We start from the raw sequence: 22718 nt of genomic DNA, 5'->3' as shown, positions 1-22718 counted from the left end.
ACAAACATTATGTGTATGATCACAACAGCAACAGCATGATTGGTTTGCTAAAGCTTGCTGTTAGTGTACAAATTGAACATGTTTATTCTTTGCATACTTAAAAACATTTTCATAAACAGCCTTCAACTTGCCTGACAGTGTTGTTTTTCATATTGACCAAATGTTTTAAAATTCATCTCCCCATCTATTCCCACTCACACTGTCTCTGAAAGAGATTTGTACATCTATTTTCATTCTATCTTTAAATGTACAAAGAACATAGCCCATAATGAATCATTTTCTTGTACTGCTACCACCTCTGTAACAATTTGCTGAATAAAGAAAGATTAAAGAACATCCTCCTAAAAATTAAATAAAATCTCCAGTACTCCTCCCAGATAAAACCCGTTAGGTATTGAACCTCCAGCAGTAAGATGTACTGAAGTCCTTATGTTACACATTTCACTTGTACTTCTCCTTATGTAACTCTACTATACAGAACATCTGGGACAAATGCCATCTGAGAGTTTTAGTACTGTTAGTAAGAAATACCAGAAGAGATTTACATACTATGGGGTTTTGGTTTTTTTTACATGTTTGAGATAATGTATTGTTCAAAGTAACTTATTAAAACCCCTATTAAATCAATAAGGAAAATATACCACTTCACATTTATTAACCAAACTAGAGAATTATTCTATTTCATTTATTTCCAGATGTATATTGCCTGAATTTGTACTTCAATGACCCTGTTCATAAAGAACTGCTCGGAACTATTCCACATGAATGTTGCATTCTTTACGCAAAAGTGCAGACAATGCTCTTGCAACACAAAGACTGCTTTTCTCAGTTAAGGTACTCTCCTTAATCACACATAAAGAGACAGTTCTGAATGGTTCAACAAGGAACATTTGTAGTTCTAGTATGTAAAAATGTCACCATATTCAATAATCCAGAAAAAAACTGCAAACATTATTTAAAAGAGAGCACGATACTGCAGTGCCAATATGCTGCGTAAATTTTCATGTGCTTAACAATTCTGGTATTCAATTAAAACAAATGTATGTTTACCATGGTAACCTTCGCTTCACCATAGCCTACACAGGACTTATAAAATACAAAATACCTTTTCTCTTAAATGATCTCTCACACTGAATTCTGGCACACAGCATTAATAAATGGTTTGAAAACGTGACCCACAAGTTTTACCTTAAAAAAAAATCAGGAAACTATGGGGGTATGCATGCAAGAGAAGAAAAAAAAAACATTTGTAGTGACCATCAGGATGGCCAAGAAAGGACCCTTGTCAACTGTTGAAATATGCCATCCTGATTATCATTAACAACGTTTTTTTTTACTCCTGCTGATAATAGCCCACCTTAATTGATTAGTCTCGTTATAGCTGGTATGGCAACACCCATTTTTTCATGTTCTCTGTGTATATATATATATCTTCCTACCATATTTTCCACTGCATGCATTCGATGAAGTGGGTTTTAGCCCACGAAATCTATGTCCAAATAAATTTGTTAGACTCTAAGGTGCCACAAGTACTCCTCGTTCTTTATACTTTCCATGGGGGACTGTGAGCACCTGGGTGATAACCAATGCATTAGCAAGATAATTGGGGAGAATATAAGGAGAGGAAACAGGAAGCGGGAGGAGCTGAAGAGGAGTTCAGAATATGAACTTGGGCTGGGGAGTGAGGGCTGCGGGGAAGCCTGTCTTTGCAATAAGCCTGTGTTGCTTAGCAGACTGGGATCCCACAGATCTTGCTGTCATAATAGCGGAAGCGGCTAAAATGAATTTTGTTGCGGGCAGGACTGGGTGGGAGAAAATAAACAGACTGCAGTAATTTGTGGGGAAACACTTTAGAACTTTTAATACTTAAATTTAAGCGAGGGATAGAAAGATTTGATGTCTATTATAACAGGAGTTAAAGTATTTTTTACGTGGTTTAAGCAAGATTTGTTTTATTCTTTGAGTGGCAAAAATTGTGAATTCCATTTATATATTAACCAACCATTTTGTTCGTTTGTTTGTTTCTAATAGCATTTCCGGGTTCTAAGGTTTTTGCAGGTGGGCGCGGTATAAAAATGCAAGAAACAATGCGGGAGTTGTTGGCAGTGGGTATTGTAAGGTGAGATGGGAGTGGGATTAAAAAAATAGTCCCGCATTGGGCTCTATTGTACAGTATTGTTATGTAAGAGGGAAACAAATGCACACCTGGGTGAAAGACAAACAGCCTGGTGTGCATTTGTGACTGCAAAACCATCTGAACTGGCCATGCAGTGAGATTCACTGGATAGCAATGGAGTACCCCTGAGACAGAGACCTATTAAACAACATTTAATCCATTGATAAACAGTGAATTTAAAAGTTTACAACCCCATATTTTATCCATTGAAACAAAAATGATTTTTTTTTACTTTCAAATTCTTTATCTGGGTCCAAAATAAACTTTTACATTAACATCTAGACTCCTAAAGCTGAAAGTTTGTAAAATACTGTGTGAAAGCTAGAGATAAAAATCTCAAATCAATCCAAAACACATGTAGATTAAGTAAATTAAATACACGGGACTCTGTAAACTAAGTTCTCCAAAAAAGACAACATAACTTACCGCACACTTGAAAGTAAAGGTCTGAACTAAAGACGTTCTTTCTTTCAGAAATGGTAGTTAGTTGCATCTCAAGAGGGCTGAGGTAAAGAACCTTACTGAACTCTTATTGAATTAAAAGCTAGTAAATCTAACAAAAATGCTGTAAACGTGTGAATGACTAATATGGAATTTTTATTACTATCAGACATTCTATTGCCACTCAAAGTGTTGTTTTTTTTCAAGCTAACCAGATTGACACAGTAGGTGGATTTCTCAGAGCAAGTGGGATCTGGAGTGTTCTCCCAAATATGGGAGACCTGGAAAAATTTTTGTATTTCCTCTGCCCCTGCCCTCCAAAACTGCCAGCTCTGATTTGTGTATGACTCAGAAAACCACCCTTTGAGCTCTGCATATCTGTGATCCGCCTTGACCATACTTCACTCCTGATATACAACATTCTTGGAGAAAGGGAAACTCTCTCCAAAAGCCCATCTTTGATGTAAGCCTGATTCTAAAAATCCTCAGCTCCCTTAAGTTCCTCAGAAAATTTAAGATTACATTTCTCATGTACATTCTATTACAGGGGGAAATATTAGACTGGGAGAGTGATGAAAGGGGTGAGATAGGCGGCCAGGTTAATTAGCAAGGCATTTGAAAGTTAAGAGGGTTTTTATTATTTTTAAAGTGCTTTTTCTCTTTTAAAATATTACTTTTGGGGCATGTCATCTCTCAAGCACCCTTTGACCTATAGGCTCTAAAGTAGTTTTATTCATCTGATTTCAATCCTACACTTATGCCCATATGGAAATTTTGAGGGAACTTGAGGGTTGGAACTTACTTTCAGATTTATTTGCTCTATGGACTGGAAACTCAGCCCATTCCATCCCTGGCTGGTAGAGTTTAAAATTTTATCAGTGGTCTGACATAATGTTTGTTGATCATGAGTTGCTGTCAAATAAATTCAGGAGACATCCGGGCTTTGGCAGAATTTCAACAGCTCAAAATACAGAGGTGAGTGTCTAAATAAAGTCAAATGCAAGGCCCTATACGTAGGAAGAAAAACAAGTAGGGCTTATTGACAACATGAGGTACTGGATCCTAGAAAGCAGCGACTCTGAAAAAGCATCAGGGATCACAACAGATAACCTATTGAATATGACTTACCCTTGTGGCACAAAGGGCTAATGCCATCCTTGGATGTACAAATAGGGGAATATCAAGCAGGAGCAGGGATATATTACCTATTTATATAGCACTGCTGAAATTGTTACTAGAATACCATGGCCTATTCTGGTATCAAAAAGCATGTTGAAATTGGAAAGCATTCAGAGCAGGACCACAAGAATGATTCAAGGCCTAGAGAAAATGCCTTACAGTGAAAAACTTAAGACATTCAACCATTTAGCTTAGGGAAAGGCAAGAGGCAACTTGAACATGCTATACAAGTACCTACACACAGTGCAAAATTTCTAGATTTCTCATCTAGGACACAACACGAGTGCTGGGAGCTGAAACTAAAAAAAAAATTAACAGGAAATAGAGAAAAACTTAAAAAAGTAAAATAAAAAGACATGTAAATAAGAGGGTAAATAACCATTTGAACAGTTTACAAGGGAGTAGTAGATTCTCCATTACTTGAAGTATTCAGATAAAGAAAAGATGTCTTCCTAAGACTTATATTTTAGTACAACCACAAATTATCAGGATCAATACAGGACTTGGTGGGTGAAATTCAATAGCATGTGTCATGCAGGAGGTCATATTAAATTATCATAATAGTCCCTTCTGGCATTATAATCCATGAATATTTGATTTGAACACTGCAGTGTCTTGTGCTTTATTGAGTAACATGTATTGTTTTTTAATTCCACATCTGTAGTTATAGCAAAACAGGCTACTACAAGACGACGTAATACTCTACAGTAACTTTGTACTTATTGGCTATAAATTCTTTTAAAAACATTTAAACAAAAAATCATTAAGATGTAGAAGAGAAATTATCAGGTGGATTTTTAATAAATAGGAAACCAATTTTGTCTACTTTTACAAATTTCTTTAGCTTTTTAAATCAGTTTAGTTTCCAATAATCAAAATGCCATAGTCTTATTTCATTGCCATTGATACTGGTTGGATATAGCTGCTCAACTATTATCCAAGAAACTTTTATATCTGCACCGCTATTTCTCTATCCTTCATAGAGAAGACAATGTTAGGAGAGGAAAGTTCTGCCCCAGAACAAATAAGTGTAGCTTACTCCTGTTTATTCAAATTAGACTGCACTTGCTGGTTAGAATGATGAACTTCTCCGTTTCTTTACATCAATATAATGCAATGTCAACGCATTTTTCTCTGAAGAAAAGCAAGACTCAGAAACAGAAGGCATGCACCCCTCTGCCATGCTGGCACTTCTCTAAAGTTACTAATTTGCCCTCCTGAATCTCACTTTCGTTTTTTTAAAAGAAAGTCTGTTATGATTGCGAAAAAACCCACAAGAATGTGAGCCATTGTGTAACCAAAGCAGAGACAAGTCTACAGAGAGCCCGTAACAGCAGCTTAGAGAGGTGTGAACTGCCCCTATACATCTCATTGATGCCTGATGATAACTTAAAATGTTAACATTGTTAATTATTTAATTCCCTGTGTAAGGAGGAAGATGGTGGATCATAATGCTGCAGACATTACTGCAAGTGAAGTATCATTTTGGCATCACAGAAAGGTGATGTTTGAGAGGCACCACTACTTATTTTTTCCTCCTGATCAAGAAGGAATGAAGCAAGAACACAATTACATTTTGAATATCTGCCCGATCCACTATGAGTAGTATCTCATTTTGGCAACTCACATGGGTGGAGCTTAGAAAAGTAGCACCACTTTTTTTCTTCCCACTCTAACCCCTATAGGATGGGAAATGATGATACTTATAAATGGCAGCTGAAATTATCCATCAAGATGAATGGTTTTAATAGAGAGGTCTCCAGTAGAGCCACATTTAAGCAGCACACATCAATCAACAGCCAGGAGCAAGAGTCTCCTGCACTTGGAGGACAGAGAGCATAAGACAGCAAAGAGACCATTGTATAGCTCCCCTCCCCACACTTATGCAATGAACAGATTTCTACCCTCCACCAGTGTTCTGCCTGTCACAGCAACTGAGCTTAATGGAGTTAAAGCTGCTGCTAACCATCCCACACAGTAACCTTGAGCAGATTGGAGTGACCTTCTCAGTCTGGGGACGGTGACTCCTACATTATCTCTTGAAGAACATACCAAAGTTTATCTGTGACATTCTGATCAAAGACCAAGACCAAGTTTCTGTTCCGAACTCTAAAGGATTTCTTTGTTTCTTTTAAATATAGTTATGGCAGACATCTTTACTTATTTTCATTTGCCTGTCTGGGAACTGGAGTAGGGTTCTCTCTTTTTTTTTTTTTTTTTTGCTTAAATTTATTGCCCAGGACCTGTCCCTGACTTTTACTAAAAATACCTGTGACAGAATCTTAACCTTAATTATCATTACTCTCTCTCCATTAACATTAATGGATTTTAGATGAGCAAAGTAAAGCTCAAACAAACAAAGTAGTCACATTGTTTACATCTTCGACTAATGGGTCTTGTGCTTTGATAGCAAATACCTGCGAAATTTCATACATATACCTCAGAATTCTTCAAGCACTTTCCCCCCACTTCCAAAAGAAGATTTTACATTATTTTTTATGCAGTCAAGAGGCTCCAGCAGAAGCAATTTTATTTCTGTTTCTCAATCATTAAAATGTCACAGCTGGCTCAAAATTACATGCTCCAAGGGGATGCTCCCCAATAATTGAAATCCTTATATTTCCTCAGTAGTTTTTCTAGAAGTGCTATCTGCAACAATGAGTCATCTACTGCAGCACAACATCCTGTTCTCATGCCTCTGCAGCCCTTCAAAAGGAAAAGTACTACCTTTTAATAAAGGACATAATCCCAGGCACTGCATGGCTGCTAAAAATAATTAATTACAGTTTATCATGCTTAATGAACTAACTATAAATGAGACAGTAGAAAGTTTGACTATTTTATATGCACCTTAAAAATAAGGTACTTTAAAAAAGATTTATATATTAGTTTTTTTAGTATTCCCTGCCAACAATCTATCACATCAATCTATCTTTGCCCAGGAAATGATAAGAAAATCATGCTGAGAAAACTATGCAATGAACCACATGTTAGGGTAGTTTTCCTGAACTGACTTTAGTGTCATAAATATTGCAACACAAATGGGGGTTTGTGCATTGTATGCATTCGATTTCCTTTCTGTTTGGCACAATTGCTTGAAACAGCAATTTAAGGGCTAGATCCTGTAACCTGAGCCTCTTGGGCATCCTCCCCTCCATCACTGGAGCCAATGGGTGTATCTTAGTGTATCTAGTTGTTACCTATATGAGCACTTCTCAAACTGTGGGTTGGGACCCTGTTTTAATGTGGTTACCAGGACTGGCTTAGATTTGCTGGGGTCTGGGGCCAAAGCCCGAGCCCCACCACCCTGGGCGGAAGCCCAAGCTCCACTACTCTGGGCCAAAGCCCAAGCCCGAGGGATTCAGCCGTGGGTGGCAGGGCTCAGGTTACAGGCCCCCTGCCTGGGGCTGAAGTCCTTGGATTTCAGCTTTGAGCCCCCCGCCCAGGGCGGTGGGGTCAGGCTTTGGGTTTGGCTCCCCTCTCCTGGGGTCGTGTAGTAATTTTTGTTGTCAGAAGGGAGGTGTCACGGTGCAATCAAATTTTAGAACCTCATACCTATATAAACAAATGTGTTAAAGCACAGTTGGAGAGGTTTTCTTTTTAAGAGAGAGTCATTTTCCTTTGTTAATCCATACTGCATCACTGTGAATATTATTCTACTGAAAACACAAAACAATTAGACTTTAGGGATTCAGTTTATAAAAGAAATATAATCTAAGTAACATTAATCAAATGACAAAATTTTATGTAATTTTAAAGTTATAATTTCTTATTTTATACAATATTTTAGACTCTTCCTGCAGGAATCTATAGCTCCGTCTGTATTCAAAGGAGTAGAAAGTTTAGCCTGTTGCTTTTTATTATTATTATTAATAATTATTAATGCTGTAAGCAAAATTCATTTTCTCAGGTTTTAAAGTGTAATGGAGAAGGACAATAAAATACAATATTTTTCTCACCTGCTTAGGAGTCACCCCAGGCATGCGAATATCCAATGCAAAATCAGTTAGACCAAGAGAAATCACTGGCCTGTTGTTTCCAAGGCATTCACTTGAAAGAGATCTAGTAGTATCTTTATACCTTAAGGGAAGAAAATTAAAAAATGGTTTCAAGTTTACTGATCAAGAGTTTGTATTTTTATATTACCAAAAAAAAAGTAATATGTATAAACTGGGATTATCAGTAGATCATAAGGGAATTAGACACCCAACTCCCACTGATTTTCAATGTAATTTGGGAGTTTAACTCCATTATGATTTTTTGAAAAAGGAGTTACTGAATATTTTGGAGGTGTTCATAGGACGCATTAAAACAGACTGAACTATGAAGTACTAGCAAAAAAAGTTTACTACTAAAAATAAGCTCTTTATATGAACTACAGTTTAAGGTACAGACATATATGGACATTTTTTCTTAATATGCCAAAATATATTATCTAGTGTTATCAGCTGAGGGAAAACAGCAACACTTTTTTAAAGTTCATATTTGATATAGAATTCAGTTTGAACATGGCAGAAAAAAATCAAAATCTTTCCGATTTTAGATTCTAGAGATGTTCATTTATTATATTTGAATACGTATTTGCCTACAGTGTCTCCCGACTACCTACCAGTAAATTTTACAACTTAGTATGTGGGAGTTAAGTCGGTTGTAGTGAATGCTATACATAACCAAAGAAACAAAGCAAATATTCAACTTTTTACTAATGGGGATTGCATGACAAAAACATTTAATGTAATGTAAATTCTAAATATATCAATTGATAAATGTGATGTGGTAACTACAGAGAGTACATTGCATGTGTGGGGGAATCCACTGTATTAGCCCATAAGAAAATATAGCATAATATATTCAACCACCAAATTTATCTACATAAATTTAGTATTCAAGACCTAAAAAAATAAACACCAGATCCCTAATTATAAACTAGTTGACATTATCTCGTGAAGAAGTAACAGTTTAGCTAGTAAACTCATGGGGACAGGCACAATATATATTATGTGTTAAGTACATCAGTGGAGCTACACACAAATCTTAAGTTATTGTTTTATTATTTAATCTTATTAATCATATTGCCAAGGCAGATTCACATTTCAAAGAGTAACAGACGGGGGGGTCAACAACAGATTCTTCTTTTTCAAGACTCCAAAATACAACAAAAGAGTGTGTCTCCAAACTCTGCAGAGAATCTCAGTTCAAGAAGCTAGCTACACTAAAACGTGTCTCCTCTGTAAATAATTTTTAGCTAGTACATACTTTTTAATCTTTATAACACTTTCATTAGACAAAGTGATAGCATCACTAAGCAGCATGCATTGAAAATACCAAAAGATGTTTTCTGCATAACCCACCTCTTAAAGACAGAAAGTGGGTTTTTGAAACCCAAACAGGTATTTTGAAAAACAAGCAACAGTATCAGCAGGTTGTTAATGAGGCCAGCCATGTCCACCCTGCTGTTCCTGGACCGATTAAGGGAGCAGAAAAAGGGTAGTGCAGCTCTGTCAGCTGTGTTCCTGACAATTAGGCAGCAGCAGCTCACTACTTCATTATTGTGTGTTCGGCAGGCATCTTACAGCTTTTGACACACCATCTGTCTTGGAAGGTGAAGCACTGTAAACCAGGAAGGTGGATGCTGTTAAGTTGTCTTTATTATTAGCTGCAAAAAATAAATCAGTTGAAGACTCTCCCTTTGCAGATAGCTATACTGTACTTTTGTCCAGTTAAGGAGCTGAAGCAAGTGGCATTCCTGATGCTTTTCCCCCTGCTGTACTGTTAAACCTGCAGGTTACTTATCAGTCCACAGTGACAAAGGCTCCGAGTGGCATCACACAAACCAACGTCAGTCATCCTTCAGAACCTGTAAAAATAGAAGCAGATAAAGGATGACTAACACATTACAGCATTAGTCCTTAGCAAATCCCTGTTGACGCTTTTTAATACATTAGTACTTTCATAAGCTTTAGCCCAACCCAGTGAAAAATGCACCAAGTCTCTTACTGCCCTTCCATCATCATAAATGCACAAAAACTATTGCAATTCCTACACTATATATTGGGAAAGTTATTCAAATGGAAGATGGCTAAGTAGCATGTGAAAAGAGAAATAAATAGTGCTTAGACCCAGCAGCATATGAGGTAAGGAAAGAAGCTTTAAAGGACAAAGCATGTTTATATATAAACACACACACACACACACACACACACACAATGTTGAATGCATTGCTGAGGGAAAACCCACATGACAAGCATCAAGGGATTTTAATTAAGAATTATTTTAAGGAAATAATTTAACAAGCATGTGATAGCAGAACATGCTATTTTCAACTAGTAAATAGGTGTTCTAGTCTTTTGTAAACTAGAGAAACTTTAGCTTTAGGTGCTATTCCATTCACTGCTTTAAAACTGTTGGAATCTAATTTTTCAGATTTATGAGATTCTGCGTTTTAATTTAATGTTATAAATACAAAAAGTTTAAAATTTAAGAAACAAAACTACCAAATAATCTATGTGGTATTGCAGATGGACTAGTTCTCTCCAAAGTTCCAAAGGGAAGGGGAAAAAATCAGTTTGAAAATTTCACTTTCAGCAGTAAATACAAACATCAAATTCTAAATAACGTATAAAGATTCTGAAATATGATCCGGTGTTTCTTATAAAATAAATTTGAAAGGATAAATTAACTTTTTTGCCAGCAACCAGAGACAGTGATTAAAGAAACCAAATAAAGATAAAATGTTAAATATAATAAAATGTCTAAAATGAAATGTTTAACTTAAATTACTGTATTTAAAGTAAACTGCATTCCATTTTTCACAGAAAATATAAAAATTACATAATTTAACCATAATATTCATTTACATGTATTTTATTCATTTGAAGACTATACAAAGTATATGGTTACTGAGAAATAACCGTATACGACCTCAACCCCTCGCTCTCAACCTGCCAAGGCCCAAGAGTGGGACAAAACGTCCTCAATATTCAGACAATAAGTAACTGTCCTTGACCTTAGTTTCATGATTCTTTATTTGTGATGTACATAATTTTGAAGAATAAAGTTAGGGAATACTAAAAACAGTGGAAAATAGGGGAGCGGGGTACAGGGTTGGGCGGAGTATTGGGGTGCAGGGTATGGGGCGTAGATATGGACAGGTTTGGGGGTGGGGAGGCGGTAGTGGCAGGGTACTGGGGTGTGGATGTGGGCAGGCTGATGTGGGCAGGAGTTTGGGAGGTTTAGGGGTGGGTGAAGTGTGGGGGTGTGGATGTGGACAGGTTTTGGGGGTGGGAAGGCTGTAGTGGCAGGGTACAGGGAGTGTGGGGGAGTATGGGGGTGGGTGGGGTGTGCAGGAGCAGGGTACAGGGTAGGGATGTGGGGAGGCTGTGGTAGCACGGTACAGGGAAAACAGGGAGTTCTGGGACTAAAGTGAGCAACAACTATCAAAATAAGGGACATATGAGAGACAAGCCCTCAACAGAGAGCAGATTACTGTACACTTAAATGTTAATTATAAGGTTATGGGTCACTAACTGTACAGCATCCTGGCACTTTGATTGGCTGAGAATTCTCTTTTAGTACAATGTACATCAGACAGCCTTTAAAAGAATCATCAGTGTTTGTGATCACATGGAGGAGAAGAGAAATGCAAGTTTCGATCATCTCTTCTCCTCAAAATGGGTAAATTCAAAGTTTAACGAAGAATCTTTTATGAGAAACCATTATGGCACTTTCCCCACCCACAGGAGTGGGACATTAAAAAAAAAGCACACTTATTCAGAATCCCAGTTACTGAAGCTTTTCAAGATAAAGAAATGTTGTCATGTCAGTAGTTACTGATGTGAACATTTGGGGCTTTTTATTTATTTTATTTTTATGAATTTTCTGCAATGTGCTACATATTCTCCATATAATTAATCTGAGTGCTAGAGGCAAAAACATTTAAAGAAATGAACCATGTTACCCTAATATCCTGACTTGAAAGGGTTTAAAAAGTTGGAATGCACCTAGCTGGCTATTATCGAATTATATCTGGTTTGCTAGTTCAGAGGGATATGATAGAGATCTATAAGATCATGAATGGTGTGGAGAAAGTGAATAAGGAAGTATTATTTGCCCCTTCACATACTACAAGATCTAGGGGTCACCAAATGAAATTAATGGATAGCTGGTTTAAACTAAAAAAAGGATGCACTTCTTCACATAACACATAGTCAACCTGTGGAACTCATTGCCAGGGTATACTGTGAAAACCAAAACTATAACTAGATTAAAAAAAGAATTAGAGAAGTTCGTGGAGGACAATCCATCAATGGCTATTAGCTAAGATGGTCATGGATGCAACCTCATGCTCAGGCTATCCCTAAGCCTCTGACTACCAGATGCTGGGACTAGATGATGGAATGTATCATTTGATAATTGTCCTGTTCTGTTCATTCCCTCTGAAGCATCTGACACTGGCCACTGTTGGAAGACCAAATATTGGGCTAGATGGACCTTTGATCTGACCCATTATGGTCATTCTTATGAGACTGTACAATGTAGAGAGCAAAAAAACCCAAGTATCATATTGGGGAAACAGTATAATTTTCCTCATTGTCTTCAAATATAAGAATAAAATATGCCATGTATTTAATATCAACTTTGTTTGGTTTTCAGTACAACCATGTTTTCAACATATAATTCCAGAACTTGTTCTAATGGACAAAGAAATGTTATCCTTCACTTTCACAAGGTGAACACCCTATAAGTATATATGTACAACACAAGAGCTATAAAAAACTTAGAAGCAGAAATAAGGAATATATTTACTTTCATTTGCATAATCTTACAGTGTAGTAAATTATTCTCAAATTCATTAAATATAAATCTGACAAAGTATTTTTCAGCGACTATGAAACAAATCTTTGGTAATTTTTACTAAAACATTATTTGAGATTATGTGCAGCAATTCTTATCATAAATATCCATCCATTAACTGAATCCAACTTTTTTAGAGGAGACTACTGATAAACTTACTGTTAATGGTAACAGTAAGCCGGGCCAGTTTGTTTACCTGCCGCGTCCGCAGGTTCGGCCGATCGCGGCTCCCACTGGCTGTGGTTTGCCACTCCAGGCCACAGGGGGTGGCGGGAAGCGGCGGCCAGCACATCCCTCGGCCCGCACCGCTTCCCGCAGCCCCCATTGGCTTGGGATAGTGAACCACGGCCAGTGGGAGCCGCGATCGGCCGAATCTGTGGACGCAGCAGGTAAACAAACTGGCCCGGCCCGCCAGGGTGTTTACCCTGGCGAGCTGCGTGCCAAAGGTTGCCGATCCCTGATCTAACAAAGCTAAGAAATTAAATCAGTGGTGACTTAGACAATTACATCTGTATCCAATGTTTATATAGTTTACTAATGAGAGAGAGAGAGAAACTTGCAATAAATTGGCACAATTGCATGCACAAGTGTCATAACTGGACATACAAACTGTGTAGTTGATGTTTAAAATCAGGCCTTAGCAGGCGCGCGCACACACACACACACCCTAATGTGTATTACCTACTTTAAAAAGCAAATAGGATACACTGCTCAGTCCTAAGGAGATTTCAGTCTAATTTCAGAGATGAGGCAATGAGTGAGAGTACCAGCCAATAAGAGGGAGAAAAATGAGAACAAGGGATACAATAATAAGATTATACTGTTACTTAGAAAGAACAGGAGTACTTGTGGCACCTTTGAGACTAACAAATTTATTTCAGCATAAGCTTTCGTGGGCTACAGCTCACTTCTTCAGATGCATAGAGTGTGTTTCACTCTATGCATCTGAAGAAGTGAGCTGTAGCCCACGAAAGCTTATGCTGAAATAAATTTGTTAATCTCTAAGGTGCCACAAGTACTCCTGTTCTTTTTGCGGATACAGACTAACACGGCTGCTACTTTGAAAACGGTTACTTAGGTTCATTATATGCACATCTTGATAACTGTGATTTTGCTTCTAAGTTGCACTGGGTGCTCCACAGGGCGCAAGAGAAAAGAAGTAAAAGGATGGAAATAATATTAGAGAAACTAGAGCCCAAGGGATATAAAGGAAAATGATAATTATTTAGGGCAGGAAAGGGAATGTGGGAGAGTGGAAGAACAGTCATGAGCAGCTAGGAGGAGGAAGAGGATGAGGCCCTGACAGCCTAGTTGAAAAAGTGGCCAAGAAGCTAGAATTCCATAACAATAGAATACAAATCAGATTAACAATATTATCAGAATACAAGTTTATAAGGACCCAAAGCAAGCAGTTCAGAGGAACAACAAGAAGGAATGAATTATCAATATTGAAGAATGGAAATGCAGACAGGAACTCTGTCACTCCAATAGTTCAATGTTGACCGCAAGAACACGTCTGAAAAAGGGTTGCAAGTGTTTGGTAGTCTCAATTTAGCACTTAGAGCCTTTCATCCACAGCACAAAAACACCAAACAATTCAGTGCAATTAGTAATCTCTCCTCTGACAAGGATGCAAGGAAGAGAGGCAAATGGCCACAGTCAAGGTTTCAGTGGACCGATAAAGCTTTATCTGGGAAGCTTACATAGTGCCCGTTTCCAGTTTTTAATTTTTCTTTCACAAATGCTATTTGTCTTCTTGTTTCATAAATTTTAAACATACAGGACTGAGTGAGACCACCTGGGTTCTTTTTCCAGCTCCACCACAGATTGCACATGTGATCTTTGACAAAGCATTTAACCTGTGCAACTCAAGTTTCTGCATCAGTAAAAAGTGGGTGTTGAATGACACCTACTACATGGGGTGCTGTGAAATTAAGGGATTTTATAAAATGTAACAGGATGGTTGGATGGCAGAATGGCCAGTTGCAAATTATTCAACTGCATCTGTATCCCAGCCACCTCACACACTTTTATTGGAGGACGGGTGGGGGTCATTCTTTCTGGTCTTCCAGAGCTTTTTATCTGTCAAAATAGGATGAACTTTTGCAAAACACAGCATTTTCCATTTCTCAAAGCTCTTTTTGAATTTTATAATACTGTATGAGTAGGTGCCTCTCAACTAGCTTTAAAACAAAATCCACACTATGCAGAGGTAAAGACCCATCCCTTCCTGGCATTTGGTTTTGGAACCAAAACAAGTTCAGTTCAAGACTTTTCTGTTAGATTTTGCTACTCTTAAGATCTCTTAGAACTGTTCAGCCCACACTGTAGATCCTCTCCCCCTAGAAAGCCATTCTCAACTCTGTTATGTTACGGTGGTATAATGAACCAACACAGCCAGAGTCTGTTCAAACAGATATGAAATGTAAGAGAGGCTGGTAGTCTCTATTACATTCAGACCTCTATTACATTCATAACACATCTGTATCTATATAAAGTCTAGTGTACCAATGATACACTTTCAATTAAGTGTATTCCTTGGTCTTCAAATGTCTCTGTTCTTTGCCTATCCCCACAGAAAACATTACCAAACACATTTTTCATGAAAGCTTTAATGTTTGACCAATATCATTAGATAATCTCCTACTTCACACCATATGTAGAAAGTTCAGTGTTTGTGGGTTTCACCCAAGAAGACAAAACACACCCCTTTTTAACAGCATACATCATCTCTTCCCTTTAAATTGTGAATCTGCATTCTACAGTCCTCAAGAGAATTTCACACAGCACTGGAAAGCATTTACTGGTTGATGATAATGCAATAGACTTCTCAGATAGGTACAGTATCCAGTTATGTCCTGTTCTAAAGCTACTCCATTTTCCCAGCAGGAAACATGCAAGAAATCCTCCATTTAACAAAAAGCACAAAAATGATTAACAAGTCAGCAGGATCCCTAAAGAGAATTTAAAATTCCAGATGTCCACATTTAAGGGGGAGAAAAACAACAAACAACATTACACAAATTATGTGCATAGAGCACAACTCAACATTAATTTTCTTTCATTTGACCTTCATAATCCAATTGGCAAAAAGCATATTTATTATGCAGTTCATACATTTTGAAATAGTGTGCAAAATTAGCTTTAATATATGTAAAGAAAAAATAAAAATGAAATTGTGTACAATATCTTATAGCTTATAAAATTAAGTAACCCGTAAGATCAAATTCTTACATACTTCAGAGTGAATTATACTGTTGTGCTGACTCTAACCAAGTGTGTAACAGTTTTCTAATCAGCATAAGACTTATTTCAAAGACAGTTAGTGCTTATGCTTTGTAGACCATCTTTAGAAAGCATTGTGATGTCATGTTTTGTTTTTTACAATTACCTAACAGTCATTATAGTTCCATTTTTGACTTGGTTATCTGTATCTTAAAGGAGCTTTTATAATTTTTTAATAATGCTTTAAAACCATTAAATGAAAGACATATTTGTAAAATTTAATTTAATTGAAAAAGGAGCTCAGTTTGTTGGCTACAGAGTTCTCAGTTCTCTTCAATGAAGTGTCTTCTTAAAGAAACAGTCAAATGGAATTCTAGTCAATTTAAAAAAAAAAAATAGTTAGGAACAGTTTCCAGTACTGTGGAAAACATGTCTGAGTCCTCTTCTAGTCTCTGTGGATTTACAATCACCTTTAAATAACCTTTTTCTCTCCTCTATTTCTGTGTGTTAAGACCCACACTAAAGGAAAAACTAAGTAAATAATTGACCACAGGGAAAACAATTACAATGGATTATGCATGTGACAGGGGGTATAAACCCTGCACCAGGCAAGAAGGGGTTAAAGAGTAGCTTTGGGCTCAGACAGCCCTGCTCCATCTCACTTGTGAAACATGCTAGTCTTGGAGGAGGACACTTAAAAAGAGAGAAGCCCAATTCAGAAGAGCCCAGCTTGCGGAGGTGAAAAGACCTTTCATCCTCAGCTTCCAGAAAGGAGCAAGCAGAGATCCAAGCTTCGTTCAGTCTCTGGGAAGCACACAGAGGCAGGACAGAGGAGCTGGTGCTGCTCTTTATTTCTGTCAATTTAGTTTCCTCTCCTTTATTACCTTGAGAACTGGGACTAGGGGTCTGACTCTAGGGCAGAGAATGTCAGAAATAAGATGCAACCTTAATTCTATCACCATGAACTCATTCTGCCAGTCTCTAATTGAATGATCATTAGCATTCAAATCACAGCATAGATGGTGTTCAGTGAATGAATCAGATAATATAGTGAATGATGAGGGTGTTGTCTGTAGGATTCCTGCCTCTTTTCTCTAAAAGCTGTAAGGTGAGCAGAAAATGATGTTGGGGAATACGAGAAGAGAAAGACTGTCATGTAATTAAGGCAGCTTAATACCATCCAAGAAGGGTAATTCCTGTCATTAATGTGCAGGCATTCCATGAGGAAGAACCCACAATGGGAGGGAAAGGTTGTCTCGCCAACACTACTGCTAGCCCTTCCTCTGCCTGCACCCCATGGGGTCCCTGCCAGACTGGCATCCTGGCCATACAGGCTTCCACCAGTCCCAGGTCTTGACTTGCTGGGAATGCTGTCTGCATGTCCCCACCAATGAAAGCCAGGCAGAGGAAAACTCCTAATGTGAGAAGTATCCATTACTGGAGTCCCCCAGTAAGCACGAAAGCGAGCTGCAAGAGAAGACTGCTCATCTGCGTAGCATCCAGGAGCAGGTAATGTCATTTGGAAAGAATATTAAGAGATAAAGCAGTTCAGGAGCGTTGGCAGTTTCTCAAAAAGACAATATTAAATGCACATCTTCCAACTATTTTGAAGTGATGAAGAAATATGAAGAAAAGTGAGAGGGCAATATGGGTCTACCAGGAACTCTTTAATGACCTGAAAATTATAAAGAAATCCTACAAAAAGTGGAAACATAGACAAATTGCTGAAGAGGAGCACAAAAGAACAGCTCAAGCATATAGGGACAAAATCAGCAGGGCTAAGGCACAAAATGAGTTATACCTAGCAAGGGATATAAAAGATAATGAGAAGAGGTTATATAAATACACAGGAGCAAGACAAAGAAAAGCGTAGATTCTCTACACAGAGGAGGAGGAGAGCTAATAACTAATGACATCAAGAAGGTTGAGTTAATACCTTTTTTACTTCAGTCTTCACTAAAAATGTTAATGGTGACCAGATACTTAACATAATAAATATTAATAACAAAGGGAAGGGAACACAAGCCAAAACAGGGAAACAACAGGTTAAAGACTATTTAGCTAAATAAGATACATTCAAGTCAGTAGGGCCTGAACAAATCCATCTTGGGTACTTGAAGTAGCAATCACCTTCAAGAACTCATGGAGTATGGGTGAGGTCCAAGAGGTTTGCGGAAGGGCAAATATAGTAACTTTCTTTAAAAAGGGGAACAAAGACGACATGAGAAATTATAGACCAGTCAGCCTAACATTGATACTGAGAAAGATAATGGAACAAATTTTTATACAATCAATTTGTAAAACTCTATAGGATAATAGGATTATAATGAATAGTCAGTATGGATTTGTCATGAACAAATCATGCCGAACTAACCCAATTTCTTCTTTGACAGGATTCCTGGGCTAGTGGATGGAGGAGACGCAATAAACATGATATACTGATTTTGGTAAGGCTTTTGACACAGTCCCACATAACATTCTCATAAGGAAACTAGGGAAATATGGTTTAGATGAAATTGCTTTAAGATAGGGGCAAAACTGATTGAAAGACTGTACTCAAAGAACAATTATCGATGGTCCACTGTCAATCTAGGAGTGCGTATCCAGTGAGGTGCCACAGGGGTCAGTCCTGGTTCCAGTACTATTCAATATTTTCATTAATGACTTGGATAATGGAGTGGAAAGTATGCTTATAAAATCTGAAGATGACACCAAGCTGGGAGGGATTGCTAGAACTTTGGAGGACAGGATAAGAATTCAAAACAACCTTGACAAATTGGAGAATTTTTCTGAAATCAACAAGATGAAATTCAATAAAAGACAAGTGCAAAGTACTACAAAGGAAAAATCAAATCCACAACTACAAAATGGGGAATAAAACTGATTGCTGAAAAGGATCTGGGGGTCATAGTGGATCACAAATTGAACATGTGGCAACAATGTGATACAGCTGAGAAAATATCATTCTGGAGTATATGAACAAGAGTGTCATATGTAAAGCACAGGAGGTAGCTGTCTTGTTCTACTTGGCACCGGTGAGGCTTCAGTTGGAATACTGCATCCAATTCTAGGCACCACACTTTAAGGAAGATGTGAACAAACTGGAGAGAATCCAGAGGAAATTAACATAATAAAAAATGGTTTAGAAAACCTGATCTATGAGGAAAGAACTGGACATGTGTTCAGTCTTAAGAAAAGAAGACCGAGAGAGCACCTGATAACAGTCTTTAAATATGTTTAAGAGTTTTCTATAGAGGATGATGATCATTTGTGCGCCATGTCCACTGAAAGTACTTGGCTCCATCTGCAGCAAGGGAGATTTAGGTTAGATATTAGAAAAAACTTTCTATCTATACGGGTAGTTAAGCTCTGGGATAGGCTTCCAAGGAACACCATCCCTGGAGATTTCTAAGAATAAGTTGGACAAACATGGTCAGGGATAGTCTAGGTTAACTTGGTCCTGCTTCAGTGCAGGGGCTGCTGAGTCAACTTCCCTAGGTCCCTTTCAGCCCTATATTTCTATGATGCCATCAGAGAACTGGCCTCTATTCCTGTCTCTGACAGAGATTCCTATGCAATACCAGGCAAGCAACTTAAACCAAAATTTTAACAGGCGCCTACTAATTGTGATTCCTTGTTTTCTAGCTGCCCAACTTGAGATGCTTTACGCCAGATTTTCAGTAGTTCTGAGCACTTGCAACTGAAACACAGATGAATGGAAGTTGTGGATATTCAGTATTTCTGCCAGGAGGGTAGCCTGGCAGGGTGAAACTATAATGGGGTGGGCAGTCAGAAGGTCCTCAGTTCTAATCATAGTTTTGCCACTAAATCACTCTGCAGCCTCAGGCAAGTCACTTGGTCTTTTTCTCAATTTTTTCCCACCTGGTAAATGGGGATAATACACACAGTCCCTCTCTTTTTGTCTCCGGGGAGTTATAAAGATAAAATCATTAGTACTTATGAAGCACTCAGATATGACAACGATGAGTGTCATGTTTAGAATTTGGATGGTGTGTAGAAATGAAGACATGGTAACACATTAAATGAGGCAGGTAAACAGAAATATCGAACAGCATAACACACACAGAAACAGTGTGCTACCCATATAACACACAACAAAGCTAAGGACAAAGACAATAATAATAATAACTGGTTCTTTCAGTGAGGCAATGTGGATATATGAATAGATTTGGGATCTAAACTACCAGAAGGAGAGGTTGCTCACCTTGTGGAGTACCTGGATTTCTTTGAGATGTTCCACGAGTGCCCCACTTTAAGGAACTTCCAAGCAGTAACCCCACCCTAAGGAGGGAGGAGGTTCAGAACAGAGTCCAGTACTACAGATGTAGACTGAGATCTAGTACAGAGTTTGTTAAACTGGGGTCGCCGCTTGTGTAGGGAAAGCCCCTGATGGGATGGGCCAGTTTGTTTACCTGCCCTGTCCACAGGTCCGGCCGATCGCGGATCCCACTGGCCGCGGTTCACTGCTGCAGGCCAATGGGACGGGGACCTGCGGATGGGGCAGGTAAACAAACTGGCCTGGCCCGCCAGGGGCTTTCCCTACACAAGCGGCAACCCCAGTTTGAGAAACACTGATGTAGCAGAATATGCAGTCACTTGTAGAGGAAGTTGGACGTGAGACAAACAGGTAAAAATATACCCAGAGTTCCATTTAGTGTGTGTCTGCTTGGAGTGGATCCCTTCAACCTATCTGCAATAGACGTAAGAAGCCCAGAGGACTTTCTAAATGGTCTGGTTCTGTGCAAGGAAAAGCCTAGAGCTTTCCTGACATCAAGTATATAGAAGGTAGCTTCCTGTATAATCTGATGCATCTTTGGAAAGACAACAGGAAGTTGAATAGTCTGGTTAACATGAAACTCAGAAGAAACCTTGCATAAAAAAATTGGGATGTGGTCTTAACAATACCTTCTCCCTAGAGAACACAGTGAATAGGGACTGCCATTAAAGCTTCAAGCTCACCAACCCTTTGGGAAGAAGCGATGGCCATCAAAAAGGATCTCTTAATAGACAAATGTAACAGCGAGCACATGGAACATAGTTCAAATGGCTGTTTCATAAGACAATTAAGAACAAGACGGAGATCTCTAATTTGCAGAAAGCGATTCATAAGACCTTTCAGGAACCTTGCTGTGGTTGGATGTGTGGAAAAAGAAAATCGAGAAACCCACTGGTGGGTGCAAAGCTGTTATTGATCTAAGTGAAACTTGATGGAACTCAGACAGCCCTCTGATGTCTTCAATTCCAACAAGTAATCTAAGATTGTGAAAGAGATGCCAGGTGAAAGATGACAATTACACCCAAGATGAAATTGTCTCCATTTCTGGAAGTTAAATTAGTCGCCGGGGATAATATTTCTTGGTGATGGTCCATTCAGGCAAGGGGAGTGGTTACCCGATCCTGTTTAGTTCACAATGTGATGCAAGACTCAACTATTTAATCTTGCATGCTACTAAGAGTTTCAATAGAAAACTGTCAGAGGCTTCAACAGACTGAACTTTTGGGGGAAAACCTACTTTATTAGGAAAGGTAATTATTAATAGGTGTAGACTCAGGTTGATGTTTTATTATTTTGTTTTGTTACCATTTGCTTTCACCACTCTCTCTTATTTCTAGTTACTTTATATTTTAAAACAAACCTACTATTGTTGCATTGTAAGAGCTCACACGTCCTGTCTGGTTTACATCAACAGTGATTTAAGGTAAACTGGGATCTGAGGTCTTGGCTACACTGGCGCTATACAGCATTGCAACTTGCTGCGCTCAGGGGTGTGAAAACGTCCCCCCCCCCGAGCACAGCGAGTGCAGCGCTGTAAAGCGCCAGTATGATCAGAGCCTGCAACGCTGCATGCTCACTCACAGCACTGCAAGCTACTCCCCTCGGAGAGGTGGAGTACTTACAGCGCTGCGAGAGAGCTCTCGCAGGGCTGGCGGCACGACTACACTCGCGCTTCACAGCGCTGTGAATTCCCGAGTGTAGCCAAGGCCTGAGCTATCTGTTAGTAGCCCAGTATCAGGGGCTAGATATCACAGAGGAATGCTTCAAAGGGATTCTTGGACTGGGATGTGCCTATTATAAACTTGCAAGTTGAAGACAGGGCAGGCATAGCCCAGAGCTGAGTGCTTGAGTGGCTGAAAGGCTGATGGTGTTAGGGAGCTGACATCCAGCCAGGCACAGGCAAGACTCCCTCACACTAGAGGCCAGGGGAAACAAGGTGAGACACAGCCCAGAGTGCCCTGAGAACCATCACAGAGATCTCCTACGAGAAGGTCACAATTTTTATAACAGAAGGTGTTTAGGCAAATTTAAAATAGGCATTACCACCACTTCCCTAGAGCAAATTGCGTTGCCATCCCCATATGTAGGGCCCTACCAACTTCACAGCTGTGAAAAATGCATCAGACTGTGAAATAAGTCAAATGTCCCCTTGTTCCTAGAAGCACCCCAGCAAAGGCACCTCTGGGTGCCTCACCCTGCTGCAAGAATGGGATACTCTCTGGGACTGAGCAGCAGCCTCAGAGGTTCCTGCAGCTGTAGGAGGCTTCTGGAATTGGATCTGATCTTCCCTGTGGTGCTTGGAGGGCCCCAGCAAAGGGGACTCCTAGCTCGGGCTGGGCAGGGGAGTGACAGGACTTGCTCTTCCCCTGCACAGCTGCTGAGGGGGTGGGGAGACCAGACCCACCTCTGGGAACCTCCTGCAGCTGCAGGAAGCTCCATGGTTGCTGCCTTCAGAGTCCAGACAGCATAGAGGTGAGGGTGGCAATCCCATGACCCTCACCCCCCATCCCATTTTGGGTCTGGACCCCCACGGTTACAACACTGAAA

General features: G+C 39.0%; 1 protein-coding gene across 8 annotated transcripts in view; it reads right to left on the bottom strand.

The window, feature by feature from the left end:
- The window catches only part of PAM (peptidylglycine alpha-amidating monooxygenase), a 224126-nt gene that overhangs the window by 131180 nt on the left and 70228 nt on the right, over window positions 1–22718 (bottom strand). For all 8 annotated transcript variants that reach the window (XM_034774559.1, XM_034774560.1, XM_034774561.1 and 5 more), the window contains exons 2-3: window positions 9148–9653; window positions 7756–7876 (exon numbers count right to left, since the gene is read on the bottom strand). In XM_034774559.1, the coding sequence (XP_034630450.1) occupies window positions 7756–7876; window positions 9148–9239 (213 nt within the window). In that variant the 5' untranslated portion in view covers window positions 9240–9653. The remainder of the gene's footprint in view (window positions 1–7755; window positions 7877–9147; window positions 9654–22718) is intronic.

Source organism: Trachemys scripta, chromosome 6, assembly GCF_013100865.1.
Source record: "Trachemys scripta elegans isolate TJP31775 chromosome 6, CAS_Tse_1.0, whole genome shotgun sequence".
NCBI classification, from domain to species: Eukaryota; Metazoa; Chordata; order Testudines; family Emydidae; genus Trachemys; species Trachemys scripta.
Note: the sequence above shows the minus strand (reverse complement) of the source record. Positions and strands in the feature narration are given on the sequence as shown.